Consider the following 21,656-nt stretch of genomic DNA (forward strand, 5'->3'; position numbering starts at 1 on the left):
AGCCCAACGCTTTTGATTTTTGTATTTGGTTTGAGATAAAGGCTCAGTTTTATTCTTCTGCCTGTGGATATCCAGTGTTCTTAACACCATTGGTTAAAAAGACTGTCCTTTTCCCATTGTATGCTCTTGGCACCTTTGTTGAAAATTCGTTGATTGTAAATGCATGGGGTCATTTCTGAGCTCTCTATACTGTTCCATTGGTCAGTGTCTCAGTTTTTATGCCAGTGTCATGCTGTTTTGCTGACTATACCTTTGTAGTGTATTTTGATGTCAAGTAGTGTGATACCTCTACCTTTATTGTATATGCTCAAGATTGTCTTGGCTATTTGAGGGCTTTCGTGACTTCATAATTTTAGTATTGTTTTTCCTATTTCTGTAAGAAATGCCATTGGGATTTTGGTAGGAATTACATTGGCTCTATAGATCACTTTGAGTAGTATGGACCTTTAAAAAATATTCTTTCAATCCATAATATGAGATATCTTTCCCTTGATTTTTATCTTCATTTTCTTTCATCAATGTTTTATAGTTTTAGTGCACATATTTTTCACCTTCTTGGTTATATTAACTTGTAAGTATTTTATTTTTTGATGCCATTGTAAATGGGATTAATTTCTTTTTCAGATAGTTTGTCATTAGTGTATAGAAATACAACTAATTTTTATATGTTCATTTTGTATTCCATAACTTTACTAAATTTGTTTATTAAATTTGATAACTTTTTTGTAGAGTATTTGTAACAAGTTTCTTATGTATAAGATCATGTCAATTGCAAACAGGGACAATTTTTTTCTTTATTTCTAACTTGGATGCGTTTCTTATCTTTTTCTTGCTCAATTGCTCTGACTTGGACTTTCAGTACTGTGTTGAATAGAAGTGGTGAGTGTGGGCATCCTTGCCTTGTTCCTAATTTTAGTGGTAAAATCAATTTTTCACCACTGGGTATGATGTTAACCAGACACTTTTTATTTATGTTCTTCATCATGTTGATGTAATTTCCCTGTGTTTCTAGTTTGTTGAGGGTTTTTAATCATGAGTGGCTATTCCTGCGGCCTGAATGTTTGTGTCTTGCTATTCATATGTTGAAGCCATAAGTTGAATTCATATGTTGAAGCCTAATTCCTTGTGTGATGGTATTTGTAGATGGGACCTTTGGAAGGTGTTTAGGTCATAAGAGTGTGGCCCTCATGAATAGGATTAGTGCCCTTAGACAAAGCAAAATGATGGTTGCCAATGAACCAGAAAATAGGCTCTCATCAGGTACTGAATCTGCTTGCCCCTTGATTTTGGATGTCACAAGTCTTCAGAACTATGAGAAATAAATTTCTATTGCTTGTAACCCATCCAGTCTATGTTATTTGTTATACCAAATAAGCTAAGGCAGATGTTTAATTTTATTAAATGCTTTCTTTTTTTTATTGATATGATCATGTTATTTTAATTCCTTATTCTGTTAATGTGGTACATCACATTTATTGATTTGCATATGTTGAACCATCCTTGTGTGCCAGGAATAAAACCCACATGGTCATGGTGTATGATCCTTTTGTGCTATTGAATTCAGTTTGCTAGTATTTTATTTAGGATTTTGGATCTATGTTCAATAGGGAAATTGGCATGTAGTGATCTTTTCTCATGGTGTATTTGTTGGGATTTAGTGTCAGGATAGTGCTTGCCTCATACAATAAGTTTGGAAGTATTTCCTTCTCTTCAATTTTTTGGATGAGTTTGAGAAGAATTGATATTAATTCTTCTTTAAATGTTTGGTAGAATTTGCCTGAGAAGCCATCAGGTCCTGGGCTTTTCTTTGTTAGGAGGACTTTGATTACTGATTCAATCTCCTTACTCATTATAGATCTGTTTAAACTTTCTATTGCCTTATGATTCAGGCTTGGTAGGTTGTATATTTCTAGGAATTTATCCATTCCTTCAAGGTTATCGAGTTTGTGAACATATAATTGTTCACAGTAGTCTCTTATGATCCTTTTTATTGCTATGGCATCAGTTGTATGTTCTTTCATTTATAATTTTACTTATCTTTTGTTTCTGTTGTTTCTCCCTTTTTCCTTGGTCTACCTAAAAGCTTGTCAATTCTTTTTTTTTTTTTTCTGAGACGGAGTCTTGCTCTGTTGCCCAGACTGGAGTGCAGTGGCATGATCACAGCTCATTTCATTCTCCACCTCGCAAATTCAAGTGATTCTCCTGCCTCAGGCTCCCGAGTAGCTGGCACTACAGGCATGTGCCACCACACCTGACTGATTTTCATATTTTTAGTAGAGACAGGGTTTCACCATGTTGGTCAGGCTCGTTTTGAACTCCTCATCTCAGGTGATCCACCTGCCTCGACATCCCAAAGTGCTGGGATTGCAGGCATGAGCCACCGCACCTGGCCAAAGCTTGTCAATTCTATCTTTTTGAAAAATCAACTTAATTTCATTGATTTTTTTCCTATTCTCTATTTGATGTATTTTTCTGTGATCTTTGTTATTTTCTTCCTTCTACTAACTTTAGGTTTAGTTTGTTCTTTTATTTCTCATTCTTCGAGGTGTAAAGTTAGGTTTTGTAATTGAAATCTTTCTTTTTATTTTAAAGTTAGGTGTTTATCACTCTGAACTTCCCTTTAGTACTGCTTTTGCTGCCTCCCAGTAAGTTTGGTATATTACATTTTTGTTTTCATTTATATCAATGGATAAAAAAATTATTTTCTAATTTCTTTTTTTATCCATTGGTTGTTCAAGGGTGTATTGCTTAATTTTTACATATGTATATTTTTTCCAGTTTTTCTTCTGGTATTGAATTTTAGTTTCGTTCCATTGTGGTTGGAAAAGATTCTTGATATAATTTCAATCATTTTAAATTTGCTAAGACTTGTTTTGTGACCTAATATGTGGTCTGTCCTGGGGAATGGTCCATGTGTGCTTGAGAAGCATGTATATTCTGCAGTAGTTAGCTTGTGTATTTTGTATATGTCTGTTAAGGCCATTTGGTCCATAGTGTCATTCAAATGTACTATTTCTCTCTCTCTCTTTTTTTTTTTTTTTGCCTAGTTGTTCTACTTGCTATTGAAGGTAGGATTTTGAAGTTTCTTACTATTGAATTGCTGTTTATTTCTCCCTTCAGCTCTGTCATTATTTGCTTTATATATTTAGATGTCTGATGGGTGTGTATATAATTAATTGTTACAACTCCTGGTGAAATGGCCATTTCATCATTATATAATATCATAATTTGTTTCTTGACTTAAAGTCATTTTGTCTGTATTAGCATGTCATTCTGCTCTCTTTTGGTTGCCATTTTCATGGAATAGCATTTTCTGCTCCTTTACTTTTAGCCTAAGTGTCAGTAAATACAAAGTGGGTATCTTGTAGACAGCATATAATTGGATTTTGCATTTTTATTAATTCGCCACTCTGTTTTGAGAGTTTACTTCTGTTTACATTTAAAGTAATTATTGTTAGAGAAGGATTTACTACTGCAATTTTATTAATTGTTTTCTGTTTGTCATGTAGGTCTTTTGTCCCTCTTTTCTTCCCTGCTGTCTTCCTTTGTGTTTTATTGTTGTTAATTTTTGTATTAATATGCTTTCATTCTGTTTTCTTTTTGTGTATATAACTTCTAAAGGTATTTTCTTTGTGTTTTCCACAAAACATCTTATAATTATCATGGTCTATTTTAAGCTGATAACAACTGAACTTAAATCACATACACCTTATACTTTTATTCCCCACTACATGTTTTATGTTATTGATTCACAATTTACAGTTATTTATATTGTGTATCCAGTAACATAATTTTAGCTATAGTTATTTTTAATATCTTTGTCTTATAACTTTTATACCATAATTAAAAGTGTCCAATTCACTGGCATTAAGGACATGACAAAATCACTTTTAAAATTTCTTTAAAATTTATTATTTGGCTGTCAGTTTTTCAATATTACTCTTGCACATACTTTAAAGAGTCAAAATAGTTCCAAAAAGCTCACTGTTAAAGAAACAACAATTTCCACATACACTATGGTTTTGGCTTCACTTCCCCTGCTCTTGACAGAACCACTTTCAGCTCTTTCAATTCTCTATCTGTTCAAATTACATAATAATAATTTTGCTACTTTTTGATTTTTGTTTTAGCACTGACTTCCCACCATGGAAGGTGGAGATTGATCTCTTTTTCAGTTTTCCTTTTGCCACATAGTAGCACTCTTTTACCCCCATTCACTCCTCATGTTTATGTGATCATTTTGGTTAGATCAACATTCAGTATTTGCATTATTCTGACTACATAAATGAAATTCAGCTGAGCTGAATAATATACTTTTACTTTTCCCTGTACCCAGGGAAATGCAGGTAATTAATAGAAACTTGGGGTTGGGTGTGGTGGCTCACACCTGTAATCCTAGCACTTGAGAGGCTGATAGGGCAGAATTGCTTGAGCCCAGGAGTTCAAGACCGGCCTGGGCCACAAAGTGAGACCCCCATTTTTATTTTTAAAGTTTTTTTAAAAAAGAAATTATGGGTATCCTCTTGAGGTTGTGGTCTAAAGGTGAATAATTCCTTGATAAGGTCTAAGCTGCCCTAGTTCCTTGGTTAGTTGCAAGAGATGAGACTTGAGTAGAGCTTAGAGAACCTCTCTCTGGGTCATGCTGGATGACTGAGTTATATATCTCCTGTCTTTCCTAACCCCTCTCTCTCCACCTCTTTTTTACCCTCAGCGGATAGCAGGCTCCAAGCTCCCTTCCAGGCTCCAGTATTTTGGTCAGTCACTGAGTGGGGGGCAGGACCTCACAATGGATGGACTGGTGGACCTGAGTGTAGGAGCCCAGGGGCACGTGCTGTTGGTCAGGTGAGAATGCCTTTTGGAGTCAACCAGACATTCTCCCTTGAAGGAATGTTTCTTGTTTGAAGGTCCCTGATGGTTTTCTGGTGTCCCTGCAGGTCCCAGCCAGTACTGAGAGTAGAGGCAACTATGGAGTTCAATCCCAGGGAAGTGGCAAGGAATGTATTTGAGTGTAATGATCAGATGGTGAAAGGCAAGGAAGCTGGGGAGGTCAGAGTCTGCCTCCGTGTCCAGAAGAGCACACGGGATCGGCTAAGAGAAGGTGAGTCTCAAGAGGTTAAATGACCGAGGACATGAATGGGTGCTGCAACCCACTCTGCCCAGCCTTCTGGCTGTCCTGAACTGAGTTCTCACAGGCTCTGACAACCTTCTCCAAGACTTACCTGAGTGAGCGGGCTATTGCCCTGCTGGGTGGGGAAGTCCAGTGGACCTCCCTAAAGAGGTGGGCATGTGGCACTTCCTTACTCCCTCAGTTCTCCGGAGGACTGAGGTCCCCATGCCTGTGAACAAACCATGTTTTTGTTTTTTAATAAATGGAGAGAAAACCTATTTGGGGAGATTGAATTGATGAAGCTAAACAGAAATTTACAAAGCACTCACATACACATTTTATCACCGGTGACTTCTTCCCTTGTTCCTATTCTCAAAGAGTAGAATTGTGTTTGGGGTGGGAGAATAGTAATGACAGTACTAAGAATAACTGTCTCTAGTAGTGACAGTAGTAGGAATAACTGTCTCTAGTAATGACAGTACTAGAAAGAATTGTATCCTCTTTAAAGGTAAAATTATTAGCTGGGCATGATGGCAATTTCTTGTAGTCTCAGCTACTTGAGAGGCTGAGGTGGGAGGATCATTTGAGCCCAGGAGGTTGAGGCCAGCCTGGGCAACATAGCAAGACCCATCCCTAAAAAATGATTACCTTTCTAGGAGCAGTTTTCCTAGGCTGAGGAGATAGCATTCCAGATATGAGGGCAGCTAGCATGGCTAGAAATTAAGAGCAAAATGTTAGAGAGTAGGGAATTGAAGAAGAGTTACCCCCAAACCTACATAGAAATCCCCCTCTACTCTTTGGCTGACTCCTAAGACATGAATGCCCAGGTCAGTACTCCAAGAAACCCAGTAGAAAACAGCAACTGAAAAGCCAAAGAGCTGATCAGAGAATTCAGCAGCTCCCCACTGCTGGGGAGACAGAGATTTGAGAGGCCTTGGTAAATGCCTTGGTCTTTCCATTGAGACAACTGACTAGCAACCAAGAGAAACAATATACAATAGAAACAGACCCACAGGTGATTCAGAAATTAGAATGATTGGATAGGAATTTTAAAAAGGTAACTATAATTAATATCTTCAAGAAAAAAGAGAAAGGATGAGAACTTCATCAAAAACCTGGAATTCATAAAATAGAGTCAAATGGAAACTCTAGAACCAAAAAACACAATGACTGAAATGAAGAATTCAGTAAATAGATTTATAGCAGATTAGAAGCAGAACAGAGAATTAGTGAACTAGAAGACAAGTCATTTGAAAGTATCTGGATAAATATGCAGGTAAAAAGAATGAAAAATACAGAAAAACATCATAAGAGATGTGTGGGATATGGTGAAAGATCTAACAAACGTGTAATTGGAATTACAGAAAGTGGTGGTGGGGGAGGAGAGAGAGAGAGAGTGAGAGAAAGAAAATAGGAAAGATAGAATAGGAAAGACAGAATAGGAAAGATGGAATAGGATGGAATAGGAAAGATGTTAAAGAATTTCCGACTTCATTTGGGAGCCGCCCCAGGCCAGGGGGCGACACAGCGTCCCCTCCCTTAGCCTAGCCGCGACCCAGCTTTAGGGCCTAAGGGCAAATCAAGCGTCCGGTCCTCCCGGCACCGGCGCCGTGTGCGCGGCCCGCTCAGGCCCTTGGCCACCGTCGCCGCGGGGACAGGCCGCGAGCCACAGAGGCCTAGTGCGCGCCCCGCCCCTGAGCCCGCAGTAGGAGCGGCCTCAGCCCGTGAGCCGGGAGTTGTCCCCTTAGTCATCCCTCGCACTTGGAGGGCCGCTGGGGCGGGGCAGGCCTTCGGGCCGAGTGGCACCCGGGCGGTCGAATCCCTCAACTCCCGCGGGTGGCCCGGCGAGGGAAGGAGCCGAGTTCGGTTTCCTCAAAATTATAAAAGCAGGAAAACTCAAGACAAAGAAATCCAACAAGGCTAGTGATTTCAGCGATATGGAGAATTGGCCAACGCCAAGTGAATCAGCGAACACTGGATTTCAGAGTGTCCTCAGCCAAGGAAATAAAAAGCTACAAAATAGAAAAGAAAAAGAAGAGAAGGTTGAAAAGAGAAGTAACAATGAGAGCAAAGAAAATCGGGAAACAAAGTTAAATGGTCCTGGTGAAAATGTCAGTGAGGATGAGGCTCAGTCAAGTAATCAACGAAAGAGAGCTAATAAGCGCAAGTGGTTACCACTCTACTTAGATGATGTAAGATCAGAGAGTCAAGAAAGACCTGGATCCCGGAACAGCTGAAGATGTCAACCTGAAGCAAATAAACCAACACATAACAATAGGAGAAATGATACACGAAATTGGAGGCGAGACAGAGAAAAAAAGAGATGATCAAGATGAAGTTTCCAGTGTGAGAAGTGAGGGTGGTAATATCCGAGGTTCCTTTAGAGGTCGAGGAAGAGGTGGAGGATGGGGAAGAGGACCAGGCAGAGGAAATCCTCGACTGAACTTTGACTATTCATATGGTTATCAAGAACATGGTGAAAGGACTGATTGACCATTTCAAACAGGACTTAATACCAGCATGATGTATTACTATGATGATGGTACAGGTGTACAGGTGTATCCTGTGGAAGAAGCATTGCTTAAAGAGTATATTAAGCGTCAAATTGAATATTACTTCAGTGTAGAAAATTTGGAACGAGACTTCTTTCTTTGGGGAAAGATGGATGAGCAAGGTTTCTTGCCTATTTCCCTGATTGCTGGTTTTCAGCGTGTTCAGGCTCTCACTACAAACTTTAATCTCATCTTAGAAGCACTGAAGGATAGCACAGAAGTAGAAATTGTGGACGAGAAAATGAGAAAAAAGATAGAACCAGAAAAGTGGCCAGTTCCAGGCCCTCTTCCACGCGATGTGCCACCAACAGACTTCTCTCAACTGATTGATTGTCCAGAGTTTGTACCAGGCCAAGCCTTTTGCTCATATCCAGTCAGGGTGATGATCTTCTTAAGCTCTTGGATGTCATTTGATCAGAATATGCAGTGGAATAGGTGACTCATTGAAATGCCATTATAAATACTGGAACAAATCCTGCTGCAAAAATGAAAGCGATCAGACTGTCTTCTGTTCAAGAATGTCTATTCCCACCTCCTGGTGGAGGAAGTTGGGCCAACACTGCAGTGGAGATAACCACCTTTGCGATAATGAGAGACAGACCAGAGGACTGCTACTCTTTTTATAGGAGCTGCCTATTTCTGTGTAGTTGGCCTGGGCTGCATGGGCTGCTTTTATTCATGGTGGAAAAGTTAATTGTTATTATTCTGGAAATACCGCAAGAGTATGTTTTCTGTTTCCAGGGTTATGTACTTGTGTCCAGATGAATAAAGCAGAAAAGGGGATTGAGTAGCATTTCCCAGATTCTTAAGTACTTTGCTATTTGATTTGCCTTTCAGTGTAGTGTACATTGCAAAACTCAGATATTGTCATGATGTTTCACTTGGACATAAGACTTATTAATGTGGACACTTACGGGGTAAGGAATTTAAAAACTGGATGAAGATATTTCTCCCTTTACTCTTCAAAATGTATTTTTGATACATCAGTATGAGAGAACATCCCATCAACAAAGCATCAATGATGGACAATCTCACAGTATTTTTATCTTATGCTTCTTTGTCAGGCTTCTGCTTCTAATCCCAGTAAGCAAGTTGGACAGGCATTTTAAAAGCTGAAGAAAAGTGACATTATTTTAGCTAATGGTTTTAAATTTATTTTTTGTTAAGATATAATGGGTGATTATATAAGTTAGATTTATCTATTGTATCAACTTGGGTCCAAGATGATAGTTTTAGCCAGCTTGTGAATGCGCATTGGGTAAGTTAGCTAAAATAACATGTATTTTCTCTACAGGGTAGGTAAGATAGGTCATTCAAGTTGGTAACCATTTATGCATACTAATCTGTCCATTAACCGTCCATTAACTGTTTATGCATACTAATAAAATTATAAGAATAATATAAAAAAAGAATTTCCCCAAACTGGCCAGTTGCGGTGGCTCACACCTGTAATCCCAGCACTTTGGGAGGCCGAGGCAGGTGGATCACCTGAGGACAGGAGTTTGAGACCAGCCTGGCCAACATGGTGAAATCCCGTCTCTACAAAAAATACAAAATTAGCAGGTGTGGTGGCATGCATCTGTAATCTCAGCTACTCAGGAGGCTGAAGCAGAATCGCTTGAAACTGGGAGGCGGAGGTTGCAGTGACCTGAGCTCGCCCCATTGCATTCCAGCCAGGGTGACAAGAGTGAAAGTCCATTAAAAAAAAAATTCCCCAAACTGATGAAAGACATCAAGATTCTTTACAAAATCAAAGCAGGATAAATATGAAGGACATTATATCAATGTATGTTATAATCAAACTGCTGAAGACCAAAGACAAAGAGAAAAAAAATTTAAAGTAGCCAGAAAATACAGTAAATTTTTTATTGAGTAACAGAATAGCTACCATTTATTGAGCACTTATTGTATAAAAGGCACTGTGCTAAATACTTGATAAGCACTGTTTCATTTCCTTTTTACCATTGGGAGGGTGTCATTATTATCATTATTATCCTCACTTTAAAAATAAAGAATGGAGGCCAGGCGCAGTGGCTCACGCCTTTTATCCCAGTGCTTTGGGAGGCTGAGGCAGGTGGATTAGTTCGAGACCAGCCTGGCCAACATGGTGAAACCCTATCTCTATTAAAAATACAAAAATTAGCAGGACGTGGTGGCATGTGCCTGTAATCCCAGCTACTCGGGAGGCTGAGGCAGGAGAATCGCTTGAACCTGGGAGGCAGAGGTTGCAGTGAGCTAAGATTGCACCCCTGCACTCCAGCCTGGGCAACAGAGCGAGATTCTGTCTCAAAAAAGAAAATAAAAACTAAAAAGAAAGGAAGGAAGGAAGAAGGGAAGGAAGGAAAGGAAGAAAAGGAAAGAAGGAAAGAAAGGAAAGAAGGAAAAAAGGAAGGAAGGAAGGAAAGGAAGGAAGGGAGGAAGGAAAAGAAAGAAAGAGAAAGAAAGAAAGAAGGAAAGAAAGAAAAGAAAAGAAAGAAAGGAAAAAGGAAGGAAGGAAGGAAGGAAGGAAGGAAGGAAGCAAGCAAGGGAGACTCAGAGAGTTCAGACAACATACCTCAAGTCGTACAGCTGAGAAGCAGAGGAACTGGGCCTTGAGCTCCCATCTGCCGGGCTCCGAGGGGCAGGCCGCTCACCCGCTGTGCCACCCTGTCCCTTCAGGGCAGATCCAGAGTGTTGTGACTTACGACCTGGCTCTGGACTCCGGCCGCCCACGTTCCCGCGCTGTCTTCGGTGAGACAAAGAACAGCACGCGCAGGCAGGCGAAGACCTTGGGGCTGACCCAGACTTGTGAGACCCTGAAGCTACAGTTGCCGGTGAGCAGGAGAGTGGCCAGAACCCTGTGTTCTCCAAGCATGGGGTGGGCTTGGGGAGCTAAGGAGGGCAGATCCCCAAATCCCGGCTATCTCTTAGGATTGCATCGAGGACCCAGTGAGCCCCATTGTGCTGCGCCTGAACTTCTCTCTGGTGGGAACTCCCTTGTCTGCTTTCGGGAACCTCCGGCCGGTGCTGGCTGAGGATGCTCAGAGATTCTTCAGAGCCTTAGTGAGTCCGGAGTTGGGGTCCCGCAGGGGTGTGGAAGAGACCAGAGGCCAAGGTGGTTGAAACTCATTTTATTTGATTGCATCTAATTTTACTTCAACATTTTATTTTATTGTTTAATTTCACAACATTTGGTTATTTCCTTTCCTTTCATTTGATCATATTCATTTTTTTAAAAGTTTCCCTTTGAGAAGAATTGTGGCAATGACAACATTTGCCAGGATGACCTCAGCATCACCTTCAGTTTCATGAGGTGAGTTTCCTTTCCTCCACACCTCCTCCAGAGGAGGACCCGGACCATGACCCGCTGTGTTCTCCTCCTGGCCCCCAAGGGAGCCGGGTGTTCCTGGGCTCTGAGGTCCCGTGTGGCTGCCCCTGTACTGTTGTCTCTCATCCAGTGCCCTGAGTCTCCGTTCCGCTGAAGCAGGCTTTGCCACAGGGAAGCCCCCAGCGCCCCACCCCCGGCCTGTCTTCTTCCCACAGCCTGGACTGCCTCGTGGTGGGTGGGCCCCGGGAGTTCAACGTGACAGTGACTGTGAGAAATGACGGCGAGGACTCGTACAGGACACAGGTCACCTTCTTCTTCCCGCTTGGCCTGTCCTACCGGAAGGTGTCCAGGCTCCAGGTAACCACATCCTTCTCAGGCTCCATCTGACCTTTGCTTCACCGTCCTCATGGCTGGAGGTGGATATCACCGCCTTTGCCTCCCTTGCCTTCCAGAACCAGCGCTCACAGCGATCCTGGCGCCTGGCCTGTGAGTCTGCCTCCTCCACCGAAGTGCCTGGGGCCTTGAAGAGCACCAGCTGCAGCATAAACCACCCCATCTTCCCAGAAAACTCAGAGGTCAGAACTCCTGGCTCCTTCCCTCCTTTTTTCTTTGATTTCTTTGGGGATTCTTTTCTTCTTCTTCCCTTCTTTATTAGTGATTCCTTTTTGTACAAAACAGCTTTATTGAGATATAATTCACATACCATCCAATTCACCTATTTAAAGCATACATTTCAAACCCAGCACAGTGGCTCATGTTTGTAATCCTAGCACTTTAGGAGGTCGAGGCAGGAGGATTGCTTGAGTCCAAGAGTTTGAAACCAGCCTAGGTGACATGGCAAGATCCTGTCTCTACAAAAACTGTAAAAATTAGCTGGGGCTGGTGGTGCACACCTGTAGTCCCAGCTACTTGGGAGGCTGGGGTGGGAGGATCTTCTAAGCCTGGGAGGTTGAGGCTGCAGCGAGCTATGATAACACCACTGCACTCTAGCCTGGGCAACAGAGTGAGACCCTGTCTCAAAAATAAAATAAAATAAAATAAAATAAAATAAAATAAAATAAAGCATACAGTTCAGTGGCTTTGAGTGAATTCACAGGGTCTTGCATCCATCATCATGATCCATTTCAGAACATCTTCATTACCTCACAAAAAGCTTCTGTTCCTGTTGGCCCTCAACCCCAACCCTCCCATCTCCCCCAGCTCTAGGCAACCACTAATCTACTTTGTGTCTATAGATTTGCCTGTTCTGGACATTTCATATAAATGAAATAATACCGTATGTGATCCTTTTGCTAGCATAATGTTAAGCAAGGACTTAGCAAGGATCATTCACATCGTTGTATGTGTCAGTACTTCATTGCTTTACATTAAAAAAAATTTTTTAGTATATTTTTTGAGATGGAGTCTCACTTTGTCACCCAGGCTGGAGTGCAGTGATGCAATCTTGGCTCACTGCAACCTCCGCCTCCCAGGTTTAAGCGATTCTTGTGCCTCACCCTCTCAAGTAGCTGGGGTTACATGCGCCTGCCACCACGCCCAGTTAATTTTTGTATTTTTAGTAGATACAGGGCTTCGCCATGTTGGCCAGGCTGGTCTCGAACTCCCAACCTCAGGTGATCCACCTGCCTCAGCCTCCCAAAGTGCTAGGATTACAAGCGTGAGCCACCACGCTCGGCCTTCATTGCTTTTTATTTGGTGAACAATATCCTGTTGTATGGATGGGCCATATTTCATGTCTCCATTAATCAGATGACGGGCATTTGGGTTATTTCTTCTCTCCTATTTCTATCATTGCTTCTCCTTTCTCCCATTCCAGGTCACCTTTAATATCACATTTGATGTGGACTCTAAGGCTTCCCTTGGAAACAAACTGCTCCTCAAGGCCAATGTGACCAGGTGCTCTCTGCCAGGCTTCTGCATGCAGTTGCCCTTCTAAGGCCCCAGCCCCTGGCCCAGGGTGGGCCTTTGCCCTCTGCCCACTGGTTCTCCCTTCAATGCATTTGTTCACTTAGCAAACACTCACTGAGCACCCACCACGTGCTGGGTCTTGTGCTGAGTGCTGGTGGGACGGTGGTGGATCACACGATGGTGGTTCCTGCCCTCTCAGAGATGATAATTGAGTGGCAAAGACAGGCAAGAAAACTAGCCATTAATCTTGCATCTCAAATCCAGTATGAGATGCAAGATTAGATGGCGGATGGCCAGTGTTCTTGGGAGTCTGGTGTTCAGAGAAGATTCCTAAAGAAAATATATTTAGGAGCTGGATGTGGTGGCTCAGCCCTGTAATCCCAGCACTTTAGGAGACTGAGGCAAAACAATGACTCGAACCCAGGAGTTCAAAATCAGCCTGGACAACATATCAATACCCTGTTTCTACAAAAAATACAAAAATTAGCCAGGCATGGTGGTGCATGCCTGTAATCCCAGCTACTCAGGAGGCTGAGGCACAAGAATTGCCTGAACCTGGAAGATGGAGGCTGCAGTGAGCTGAGATTGTGCCACTGCACTGCAGCCTGGGCAACAGAGTGAGACCCAGTCTCAAAAAAATTAAAAATAAATAAAATAAAAATTAAAAAAGAAAATGAAAGGGGGAAAAAAGAAAATATATTTAGACAAAGCAAAAGCATGAACTGAGGGCGGGCATGAAGACAGAAGGCAGGAAGCAGGTATCAGGGATGGGAAGATCCGGGTGTGTTTAAGAGTGGCCTCAGCATGAAATGCAGGGTCGAAGGAGCTGGTGGTGGTTAGATACAGGCCATGTCCCAAAATGGCTGATGGGTGTTGCTAGGGATTTGCAGTTTCGCCTCTGGGAGTGACATAATCATATTGGCATGTTAGAACGATCACTCTTCAGGAGGGCTGACGATTGGGGTGGGAGCAGGTGTGAATTCAGGGACCAGTTAGAGGAAGGTGGCTGTAGACATCCAGGTGGAGAGGGATGGGCCTGGGCTAGGCAGGGGCAGCGGCTGGAGTACAGTGGGGTTTCAGACGCAGAGATAACAGAACTTGGTGGCTGATTGGAGGCAGGGAGTGAGGGAGAGGGAGGAGGAAAGACTGTCCGTTCTCAAGAGCTTGCTGGAGCTCTCTCTTTCCCTCTAGTGAGAACAACATGTCCAGAACCAACAAAACCGAATTCCAACGGGAGCTGCCGGTGAAATATGCTGTCTACATGGTGGTCACCAGGTGCTGGCTTCAGGACTGTAGCTGAGCCTCCCTTCTGGGCTGGACATGACTGATCTGTGTGCAAGAGTCTGTGCATGTCTGTGTGTGTGTGAGTCTGAGGAGCTATGTGCATGTGTATGTGTGCATGGGTGTGTATGTGTGCATGGGTGTGTGAGTGTGAGGATCTATGCATGTTTGTGTGTATGGATGTGTATTTGTGCATGTGTGTGTCTGAGGATCTATCTGTATGTGTGTATGTGTGCATGGGCGTGTGTGCATGTGAGTGTGATCTATGTGCATGTGTATGTGTGCAAGGGTGTGTGTATTTGTGTGTCTGAGGATCTATGTGCATGTGTGTATGTGTGCATGGGTGTGTATTTGTGTGAGAATCTATGTGCATGTGTATGTGTACATGGGTGTGTATTTATGCATGTGTGTGTGAGGATCCTTGTGTGTGTATTTGTGCATGTGTGTCTGAGGATCTGTGTGCATGTATGTGTGCATGGGTGTGTATTTGTGCATGTGTGTGTGAGGATCTATGTGCATGTGTGTGTGTGCATGGGTGTGTATTTGTGCGTGTGTGAGAGGATTCATGTGCATATGTGTGCATGGGTGTGTGTCCATGGGTATGTATTTGTGCATGTATGTGTGTCTGAGGATCTATGTGTGCATGTATGTGTGAATGAGTGTGTATTTGTGCATGTGTGTGTCTGAGGGTCTATGTGCATGTATGTGTGCATGGGTGTGTATTTGTGCACGTGTGTGTGTCTGAGAGTCTACATGCGTGTATGCGTGCATGGGTGTGCATTTGTGCATGTGTGTGTAAGTGGCCCAAATGGACACGCACTGTGTGTCCAGCATACATTGCTTCCCCTATCCTCCTGCACCCTACCACATCTCCACCCCCCAGGCCTTCATTACCCATGTGCCTGTTCGCTCCTTACACACTTAGCCTGAGACACCCTCCCAGGGCACCCATCATGTTTTGTCACCTCCTGTCCCTTCTTTCTCCCTTCAGCCATGAGGTCTCCACTAAATATATCAACTTCACGGCCTCAGAGAATACCAGTCGGGTCATGCAGCATCAATATCAGGTGGGGAGCTGGGGCATCTTGGTCCTGAGAAGGAGGCTGGGGAGGAAAATCGATGGTAGACGATGCAGAAACAGGGATGGAAAATGTGCGCAAGGCGCCTGTGGTATGCGGGACTTGGTCCACGCTGCTGTCAGTATGCACACATGCACACACGTATGTATGTGACATGCACGCACGTAATTATCTTGTGTTACCTTCGTAATGACTCTGTGGGGCACTGTCATGATCCCCAGTTTACAGATGAAGAAACTGAGGCTCAGAGAGGTTTACAGAACACGCCCGAGGTCTCCCACCGAGTAAGTGGGAGACCTAGGACTGGAGACCAGGCCATGTGGCACTGGAATGCATATTAGGTGTACACTCTACTCTCTCAAACAGGAAGGGGCAGGACGCCCTGGCCTGTGGCCTGCCCCATAGGGAGGGGAGGCTGATTTTCCAGGCTGGTGGGGGAGGACGGCCAGAGCCCTGACCCCGCCCTCCCCGGTGCAGGTCAAAAACCTGGGGCAGAGGAGCCTCCCCATCAGCCTGGTATTCTTGGTGCCCGTCCGGCTGAACCAGACGATCATATGGGACCGCCCCCAGGTCACTTTCTCCGAGGTGAGCGGAGCTCGGCCTGACTCCTGCAGCGCCCTGGGCCTTCCTCTCACCTCTGTCTCCACTGTTGGGTTTTGGAGCTGCTCCCCCTCCCTCCTGGACCCAAGCCATCTCACCTCTTGAGAGATGGGCCCTGGCGCCTTCATCTCTGCCCCTTCTCAGTGCGTCTCTTTCCTCAGAGCCTCTCGAGTACGTGCCACACCGAGGAAATACTTCCCACCCCTTACACCGACTTTCTGGCTAAGCTTCAGAAGGACCCAGTGGTGGTGAGAAGCTAAGTCAGTCCCAGGGCCATATGGAGACCCAGCGCGCTTCCCTGCTGCAACCTGTATGGTCTCTGAGCACGTGGGGAGGGGTGTTCTTGGCCTTCTGCTTCCTTACCCGTCCCCTCCCCTCCTGCGTTCCCCAGAACTGCTCCATCGCTGTCTGCCAGAGAATCAAGTGTGACATCCCATTCTTTGGCATCCAGGAAGAATTCAATGCCACCCTCAAAGGCAACCTCTCGTTTGGCTGGTACATCAAGGTGTGTGGGGTCCTGATGCTTCGCCGGGCACAGGCGTGGTGCTCAGGGCCCAGGTGCAGTGCACACCCGCTCTCTTCCACAGACGTCGCATAACCACCTCCTGGTCGTGAGCACAGCTGAGATCATGTTTAACAATTCCACGTTCACCCTGCTTGCGGGACAGGGGGCGTTTGTGAGGGCCCAGGTACCTGTCTTGGATGCTGAGGAACTATTGGAGGGAGAGGGGCTGGGCTTGTGGAGATCTCTGGGGGAGGGGAGAGAGAGACACAAAGAGAGAGGGAGAGAGAGACACAGCAACAGAGAGACATAAGGAGAGAGACAGACATAAAGAGACAGAGACAGAGAGATAGAGACAGAGGGAGCAACAGATACAGAGACAGACACAAAGGAGAGAGAGCGAGACAGAGACGGGGAGAGATGGAGATAGAGACAGATAGAGACAGAGACAGATACAGAGCGAGACAGAGACGGGGAGAGATGGAGATAGAGACAGATAGAGATGGAGACAGAGACAGATACAGAGCGAGACAGAGACAGAGACAATGAGAGATGGAGATAGAGAGACAGAGAGAGGCAGAAAGAGAGAAAGATAGAGGACAGAGAAACAGAGGGAGGAGGGAGAGGAGGGAGAAGAGGTGGGGGAGGAGGACTGAGGGCTGGGATTCTGGGGGACTTGAGGAGGAGTTCCCCACTTGATTCAGGGGTGCACACGGTGTGAATGGGGAACCCCCAGAAATCCGGAGTCGTCTCCCCTGACGTCCCTCCTTCCTCCCCCAGACAGAGACCAAAGTGGAGCTGTTCGAGGTCCCCAACCCCTTGCCGCTCATCGTGGGCAGCTCTGTGGGGGGGCTGCTGCTCTTGGCCATCATCACCGCCGTGCTGTACAAGGTGCTCCCCTCCATTCCCCCACCCCTCCCTTCCTCCTCTCAGGCCTCGCGCTGCAGTTCCATGCCTCAGTTTCCCCGGCGGGGCTGCCAGCTCTGTGACTGGGGCGAGTCCGGGAGTCTCTCTGCGCCTCAGTCTCTTAGGGAGGGTGGCCAGGTTCATGCGCAGGGCGCGCTGAGAACGCCCCAGGTACAGACTCCACCAAATGCAGAGTCGCCCTCCTTGTTGTAGTTTCTGTTTCTCTCCAGGCCCTGAAGCGGATGTCACTGTCCTCCCGCCCTGCCCTCCTGGGTCCCTTCTGTCTCTGCCACGCGCTCTGGGACCCGTGCTGGCCCTCCCACCCCCTCCCCCTGGTCTGCGGAGTCGCCCTCTCCCTGGCTGTTGTCACCCTCACTGCCCTCCTCTGCCCCACAGCTCGGCTTCTTCAAGCGGCAGTACAAGGACATGATGAGTGAAGGGGGTCCCCCGGGGGCCGAACCCCAGTAGTGGCTCCTTCCCGACCGACCGAGCTGCCTCTCCGTGGCCAGCAGGACTCTGCCCAGACCACACATAGCCCCCAGGCTGCTGGACACACCAGACGGCGAAGTCTCCCCGAGACAGGACCAGCTTGGGCTTACATTTGTGTGTGTGCAAGTGTGTATGTGCATGTGTGTGAGTGTGTGCAAGTGTCTGTGTGCAAGCGTGTGCACGTGTGCGTGTGCGTGCAAGTATGTGAGTGTGTCCAACTGTGTGTGCGTGTGTCCAAGCGTGTGCAAATGTGTGTAAGCGTATGCATATGTGTGTGCATGTGTGTGAGTGCATGTGTGTGCTCAGGGGTGTATGGCTCATGTGTGTGACTCAGATGTCTCTGGCGTGTGGGTAGGTGGTGGCAGCGCAGCCTCTCCCGCAGAAGGGAACTGCCTGGGCTCCCTTGTGCGTGGATGAAGCTGCTGCTGGGTTTTCCTCCGGGAGAGGGAACGGTCAATCCTGTGGGTGAACACAGAGGGAAACGCAGCAGCTCCTCTCCACTGAAGGAAGTGGGACTTCCTGTCGCCGGAGAGCCTGTGCGGCCTACGGGAGCCAGCGCAGCTTGGATGGAGATTCCGTGAGAAGCCGTGGGTGGAACCAGGAGCCTCACCAAATCCACTTCACACCAGCGCTGATGCCCAGTAAAGATGTCCACTGAGGAATGATGAATCTCCCTTTATGGATTCATTTATTATTTCAATGTGACTTTAATTTTTTCAATGGATAAGCCTATGGTACAAAAATCAAAAAGCATTCAAGAGTGTACAGTGAAAAGTCTCCCTTTCCAGATATTCAAGTCACCTCCTTAAAGGTAGTCACGCTTGTGTTTTGAGGTTTCCCTCAGATTCCAGGCAGTGTGCAAATGTGCACACGTGTGCACACACATACACCACAAATACACACAAGCTTTTTTACACAAATGATAGCATACTTTATATTGGTCTGTATCTTGCTTTTTTCACTAATGTTTCTCAGACATCGGTTCATATTGACATAAATTACTTTTTCATTCTTTTATACCGCTGCATAGTATTCCATTGTGTGAGTGTACCATAGTGTATTTAACCAGTCTTCTTTTGATATATTATTTTCAATCTCTTGTTATTGCATCAGTGCTGAGTTAATAAATCAAATATATGTCATTTTTGCATATATGTAAGGATAATTTATAGGATATGTTCCTGGAAGTTTGGGTTCTCCCAGAAGCAAACCCAAGAATTTGAGTGAAACAAGCATATTTAAGAGGTGGCAGGCCAGGCACAGTGGCTCACACCTGAAATCCTAGCATTTTGGGAAGTGAAGTTATGAGGATGGCTTGAGCTCAGGAGTTCGAGACTAGCCTGGGCAACATATTGAGACCCTGTCTCCTGAAAAATTAAAAAAAATTAGCCAGGCCTGGTGTTACGTGCCTGTAGTCACAGCTACTTCGGAGGCTGAGGCAGGAGAATTACTTGAGCCCAGGAGGTCTAGACTGCAGTGAGCCATGATTGCACCACTGCACTCCAGCCTGGGTGACAGAGTGAGATCCTTTCTCAAAAATAAACAAAATAATAAAATAAAGGCCGGGCACGGTGGCTTATGCCCCTGTAATTCCAGCACTTTGGGAGGCTGAGGCAGGTGGATCAGCTAAGGTCAGGAGTTTGAGACCAACCTGTCGAACATGGTGAAACCCCGTCTCTACTAAAAATACAAAAAAAATTAGCCAGGCATGGTGGCAGGTGCCTGGTAATCTCAGCTACTTGGGAGGCCGAGGAAGGAGAATTGCTTGAACCTGGAAGGTAGATGTTGCAGTGAGATTTGATTGCATCACTGCACTCCAGCCTGGGCGACAGAGCAGGACTCCATCTTAAAAAAATAATAATAAATAAAAATCAAATAAAGAGATGGCTCCAGGAAATACCAAGGAAGGGAAGGCTGCCAATAACAGGTGTATCATCCACAGAGAAGCTGCTGTTAGTTCCTGGAGCTTCATCCCACTGGGCAGTTCTGGGAGGCAGTGCAAACACGTGCCTCAGTATCACCCCACCCAAGGGAGAAGACTGGAGTGCGTAGACACCGATTCCACTTAGCTATTGGATGAGGGCTGCTCTTGGTGGGGAGTGTTAATTTCATACCACTTCTGGCCTGCCCTGAGTGTGAGCAGAGTGGGCTCTTCTGGCCAGAGAAAGCGATACCAGTGCTGCCGGCTCCATGTCTGACAGGTGAACACAGCCCCTGGCACGGTCTTTTTGGTCCAGGTCAGGGCACCAGCAGCACTTGCTGCCAAGGTGTGTGCAAGTGACGTTTTGGTGGCGGCTTCCTCGGAGGGAGGACGCCCAGTGCCTGTCTCTCATACTTTGCAAACACAGTAAACACTACCCTGGCTGAACATACATCCTCTCTAATCCTCACACCAGTCCTTGGTATTTATATGAATTTCACTTATGAGGAAATCAAGGCTTAGATAGATCATACCAATTGCCTGAGTTCATACAGCTGAGAAGGAATGGAGCTAGGAATTGATCCCAGCTCTGCCTAGCTCTAAAGCTTTTCTCTTTTACTGTCCTGACAGCCTCAGAGGAATGGCCCCAGAGCAGGCATGAGGGAGTGTGGGGAGAGGGTGGCTGTTATTTAACTGTTATGATATTAGGTTAAAGCATATGAAATTGATGACATGTTTTTGGACTAAAATGGTTCTTTCTTTCTTTTTCTTTCTTCTTTCTTTCTTTCTTTCTTCCTTTTTCTTTCTTTCTCTTTCTCTTTCTTTTCTTTCCTCTCTTTCTCTCTTTCTTCTCTCTTTCTTTCTCTTTATTTATTTGTTTATTTCCTTCTTTCCTTCCTTCCTTCTTTTCTTTTCTTTTCTTTTCTTTTCTTTCTTTTCGGTGGAGTCTCACTCTTTCACCCAGACTGGAGTGCAGTGGTGTGATCTCAGCTCACTGCAACCTCTCCCTCCCGGGTTCAAGTGATTATCTTGCCTCAGCCTCCTCAGTAGCTGGGATTACAGGTGTGCACCACAATGCCCGGCTAATTTTTTGTGTGTGTGTATTTTTGGTAGAGATGGGGTTCTGCCATGTTGGCCACACTGGTCTTGAACTCCTGACCTCAGGTGATCCACCTGCCTTGGCCTCCCGAAGTGCTGGGATTACAGGTGTGAGTCGCTGTGCCCGGCCAAAAAATGGTAATTTCATGATCTTCACTGAAATACAAGAAACTCACGACTTAGAGGGACACTTGTTCCACATGTGGCAGGAGGAGAGAGGGCTTACTCCTTAGGGAGGTGAAGGAAGGGTCCCCAAGGCAGGTGACACCTGACTGAAGCAGGGACAGAAGTCCTCCAGGCAGAGGGGAGGGCAGGGCAGGCTGGGAGAGTGGGCAGGGCTTGGGCACAAGTGCTTTACAAGCTGGGGCGAGGAGTCTCAATTTCACTCAAAGTGCAGTGAGATGCCCTGAAAAGGTGGCTGATGAGACAATGGCCCTTTGTATCTGTGGGGGTGACACAATACATGGTCACCTTTAGACGGTTCTTTCCTATTTCCTCGCCTGACTTAAATAAAATCTGTTAAGAATTTCTCTCTTTCCTTATGTTGAAAGATAAAAGTCCTCAATATCTCCAGAAGTCCTGAATTGCTCTAGGAATGAGAGAGCTCCGTACCTCCAGTCGCCTGTCCTTTCACCCTCCATATCTGTAGTTGCCTGTCCTTGCAGCCTCCATGTCTACAGCCACCTGTCCTTGCAGCCTCCGTATCTAGTCGCCTGTCCTTGCAGCCTCCATGCTGGTCCTTGCAGTCTTCGTACCTAGTTGCTTGTCCTGGCAGCCTCCGTACCTGTAGTTGCCTGTCCTTGAAGCCTCCGCACCTGTAGTCGCCTGTCCTTGCAGCCTCCATACCTGTAGCCACCTGTCCTTGCAGCCTCCATACCTGTAGCCACCTGTCCTTGCAGCCTCCAT

The 21,656-nt window shown here is 45.4% G+C and overlaps 1 protein-coding gene and 1 pseudogene across 2 annotated transcripts in view; both read left to right on the forward strand.

The window, feature by feature from the left end:
• The window catches only part of ITGAM (integrin, alpha M (complement component 3 receptor 3 subunit)), an 83,475-nt gene extending 65,545 nt beyond the window's left edge, over window positions 1–17,930 (forward strand). For both annotated transcript variants that reach the window (XM_011982524.1, XM_011982526.1), the window contains exons 15-30: window positions 4,712–4,842; window positions 4,935–5,098; window positions 10,318–10,472; window positions 10,570–10,701; window positions 10,878–10,951; window positions 11,182–11,323; window positions 11,419–11,541; window positions 12,783–12,862; window positions 14,066–14,149; window positions 15,147–15,222; window positions 15,712–15,819; window positions 15,996–16,082; window positions 16,226–16,339; window positions 16,422–16,523; window positions 17,117–17,227; window positions 17,639–17,930. In XM_011982524.1, the coding sequence (XP_011837914.1) occupies window positions 4,712–4,842; window positions 4,935–5,098; window positions 10,318–10,472; window positions 10,570–10,701; window positions 10,878–10,951; window positions 11,182–11,323; window positions 11,419–11,541; window positions 12,783–12,862; window positions 14,066–14,149; window positions 15,147–15,222; window positions 15,712–15,819; window positions 15,996–16,082; window positions 16,226–16,339; window positions 16,422–16,523; window positions 17,117–17,227; window positions 17,639–17,710 (1,755 nt within the window). In that variant the 3' untranslated portion in view covers window positions 17,711–17,930. The remainder of the gene's footprint in view (window positions 1–4,711; window positions 4,843–4,934; window positions 5,099–10,317; window positions 10,473–10,569; window positions 10,702–10,877; window positions 10,952–11,181; window positions 11,324–11,418; window positions 11,542–12,782; window positions 12,863–14,065; window positions 14,150–15,146; window positions 15,223–15,711; window positions 15,820–15,995; window positions 16,083–16,225; window positions 16,340–16,421; window positions 16,524–17,116; window positions 17,228–17,638) is intronic.
• Window positions 6,599–8,098, forward strand: LOC105541482 (annotated as a pseudogene).
• Window positions 17,931–21,656: the final 3,726 nt, after the last annotated feature.

This window comes from Mandrillus leucophaeus, unplaced genomic scaffold (genome assembly GCF_000951045.1).
Source record: "Mandrillus leucophaeus isolate KB7577 unplaced genomic scaffold, Mleu.le_1.0 Scaffold24, whole genome shotgun sequence".
Classification (NCBI taxonomy): Eukaryota; Metazoa; Chordata; class Mammalia; order Primates; family Cercopithecidae; genus Mandrillus; species Mandrillus leucophaeus.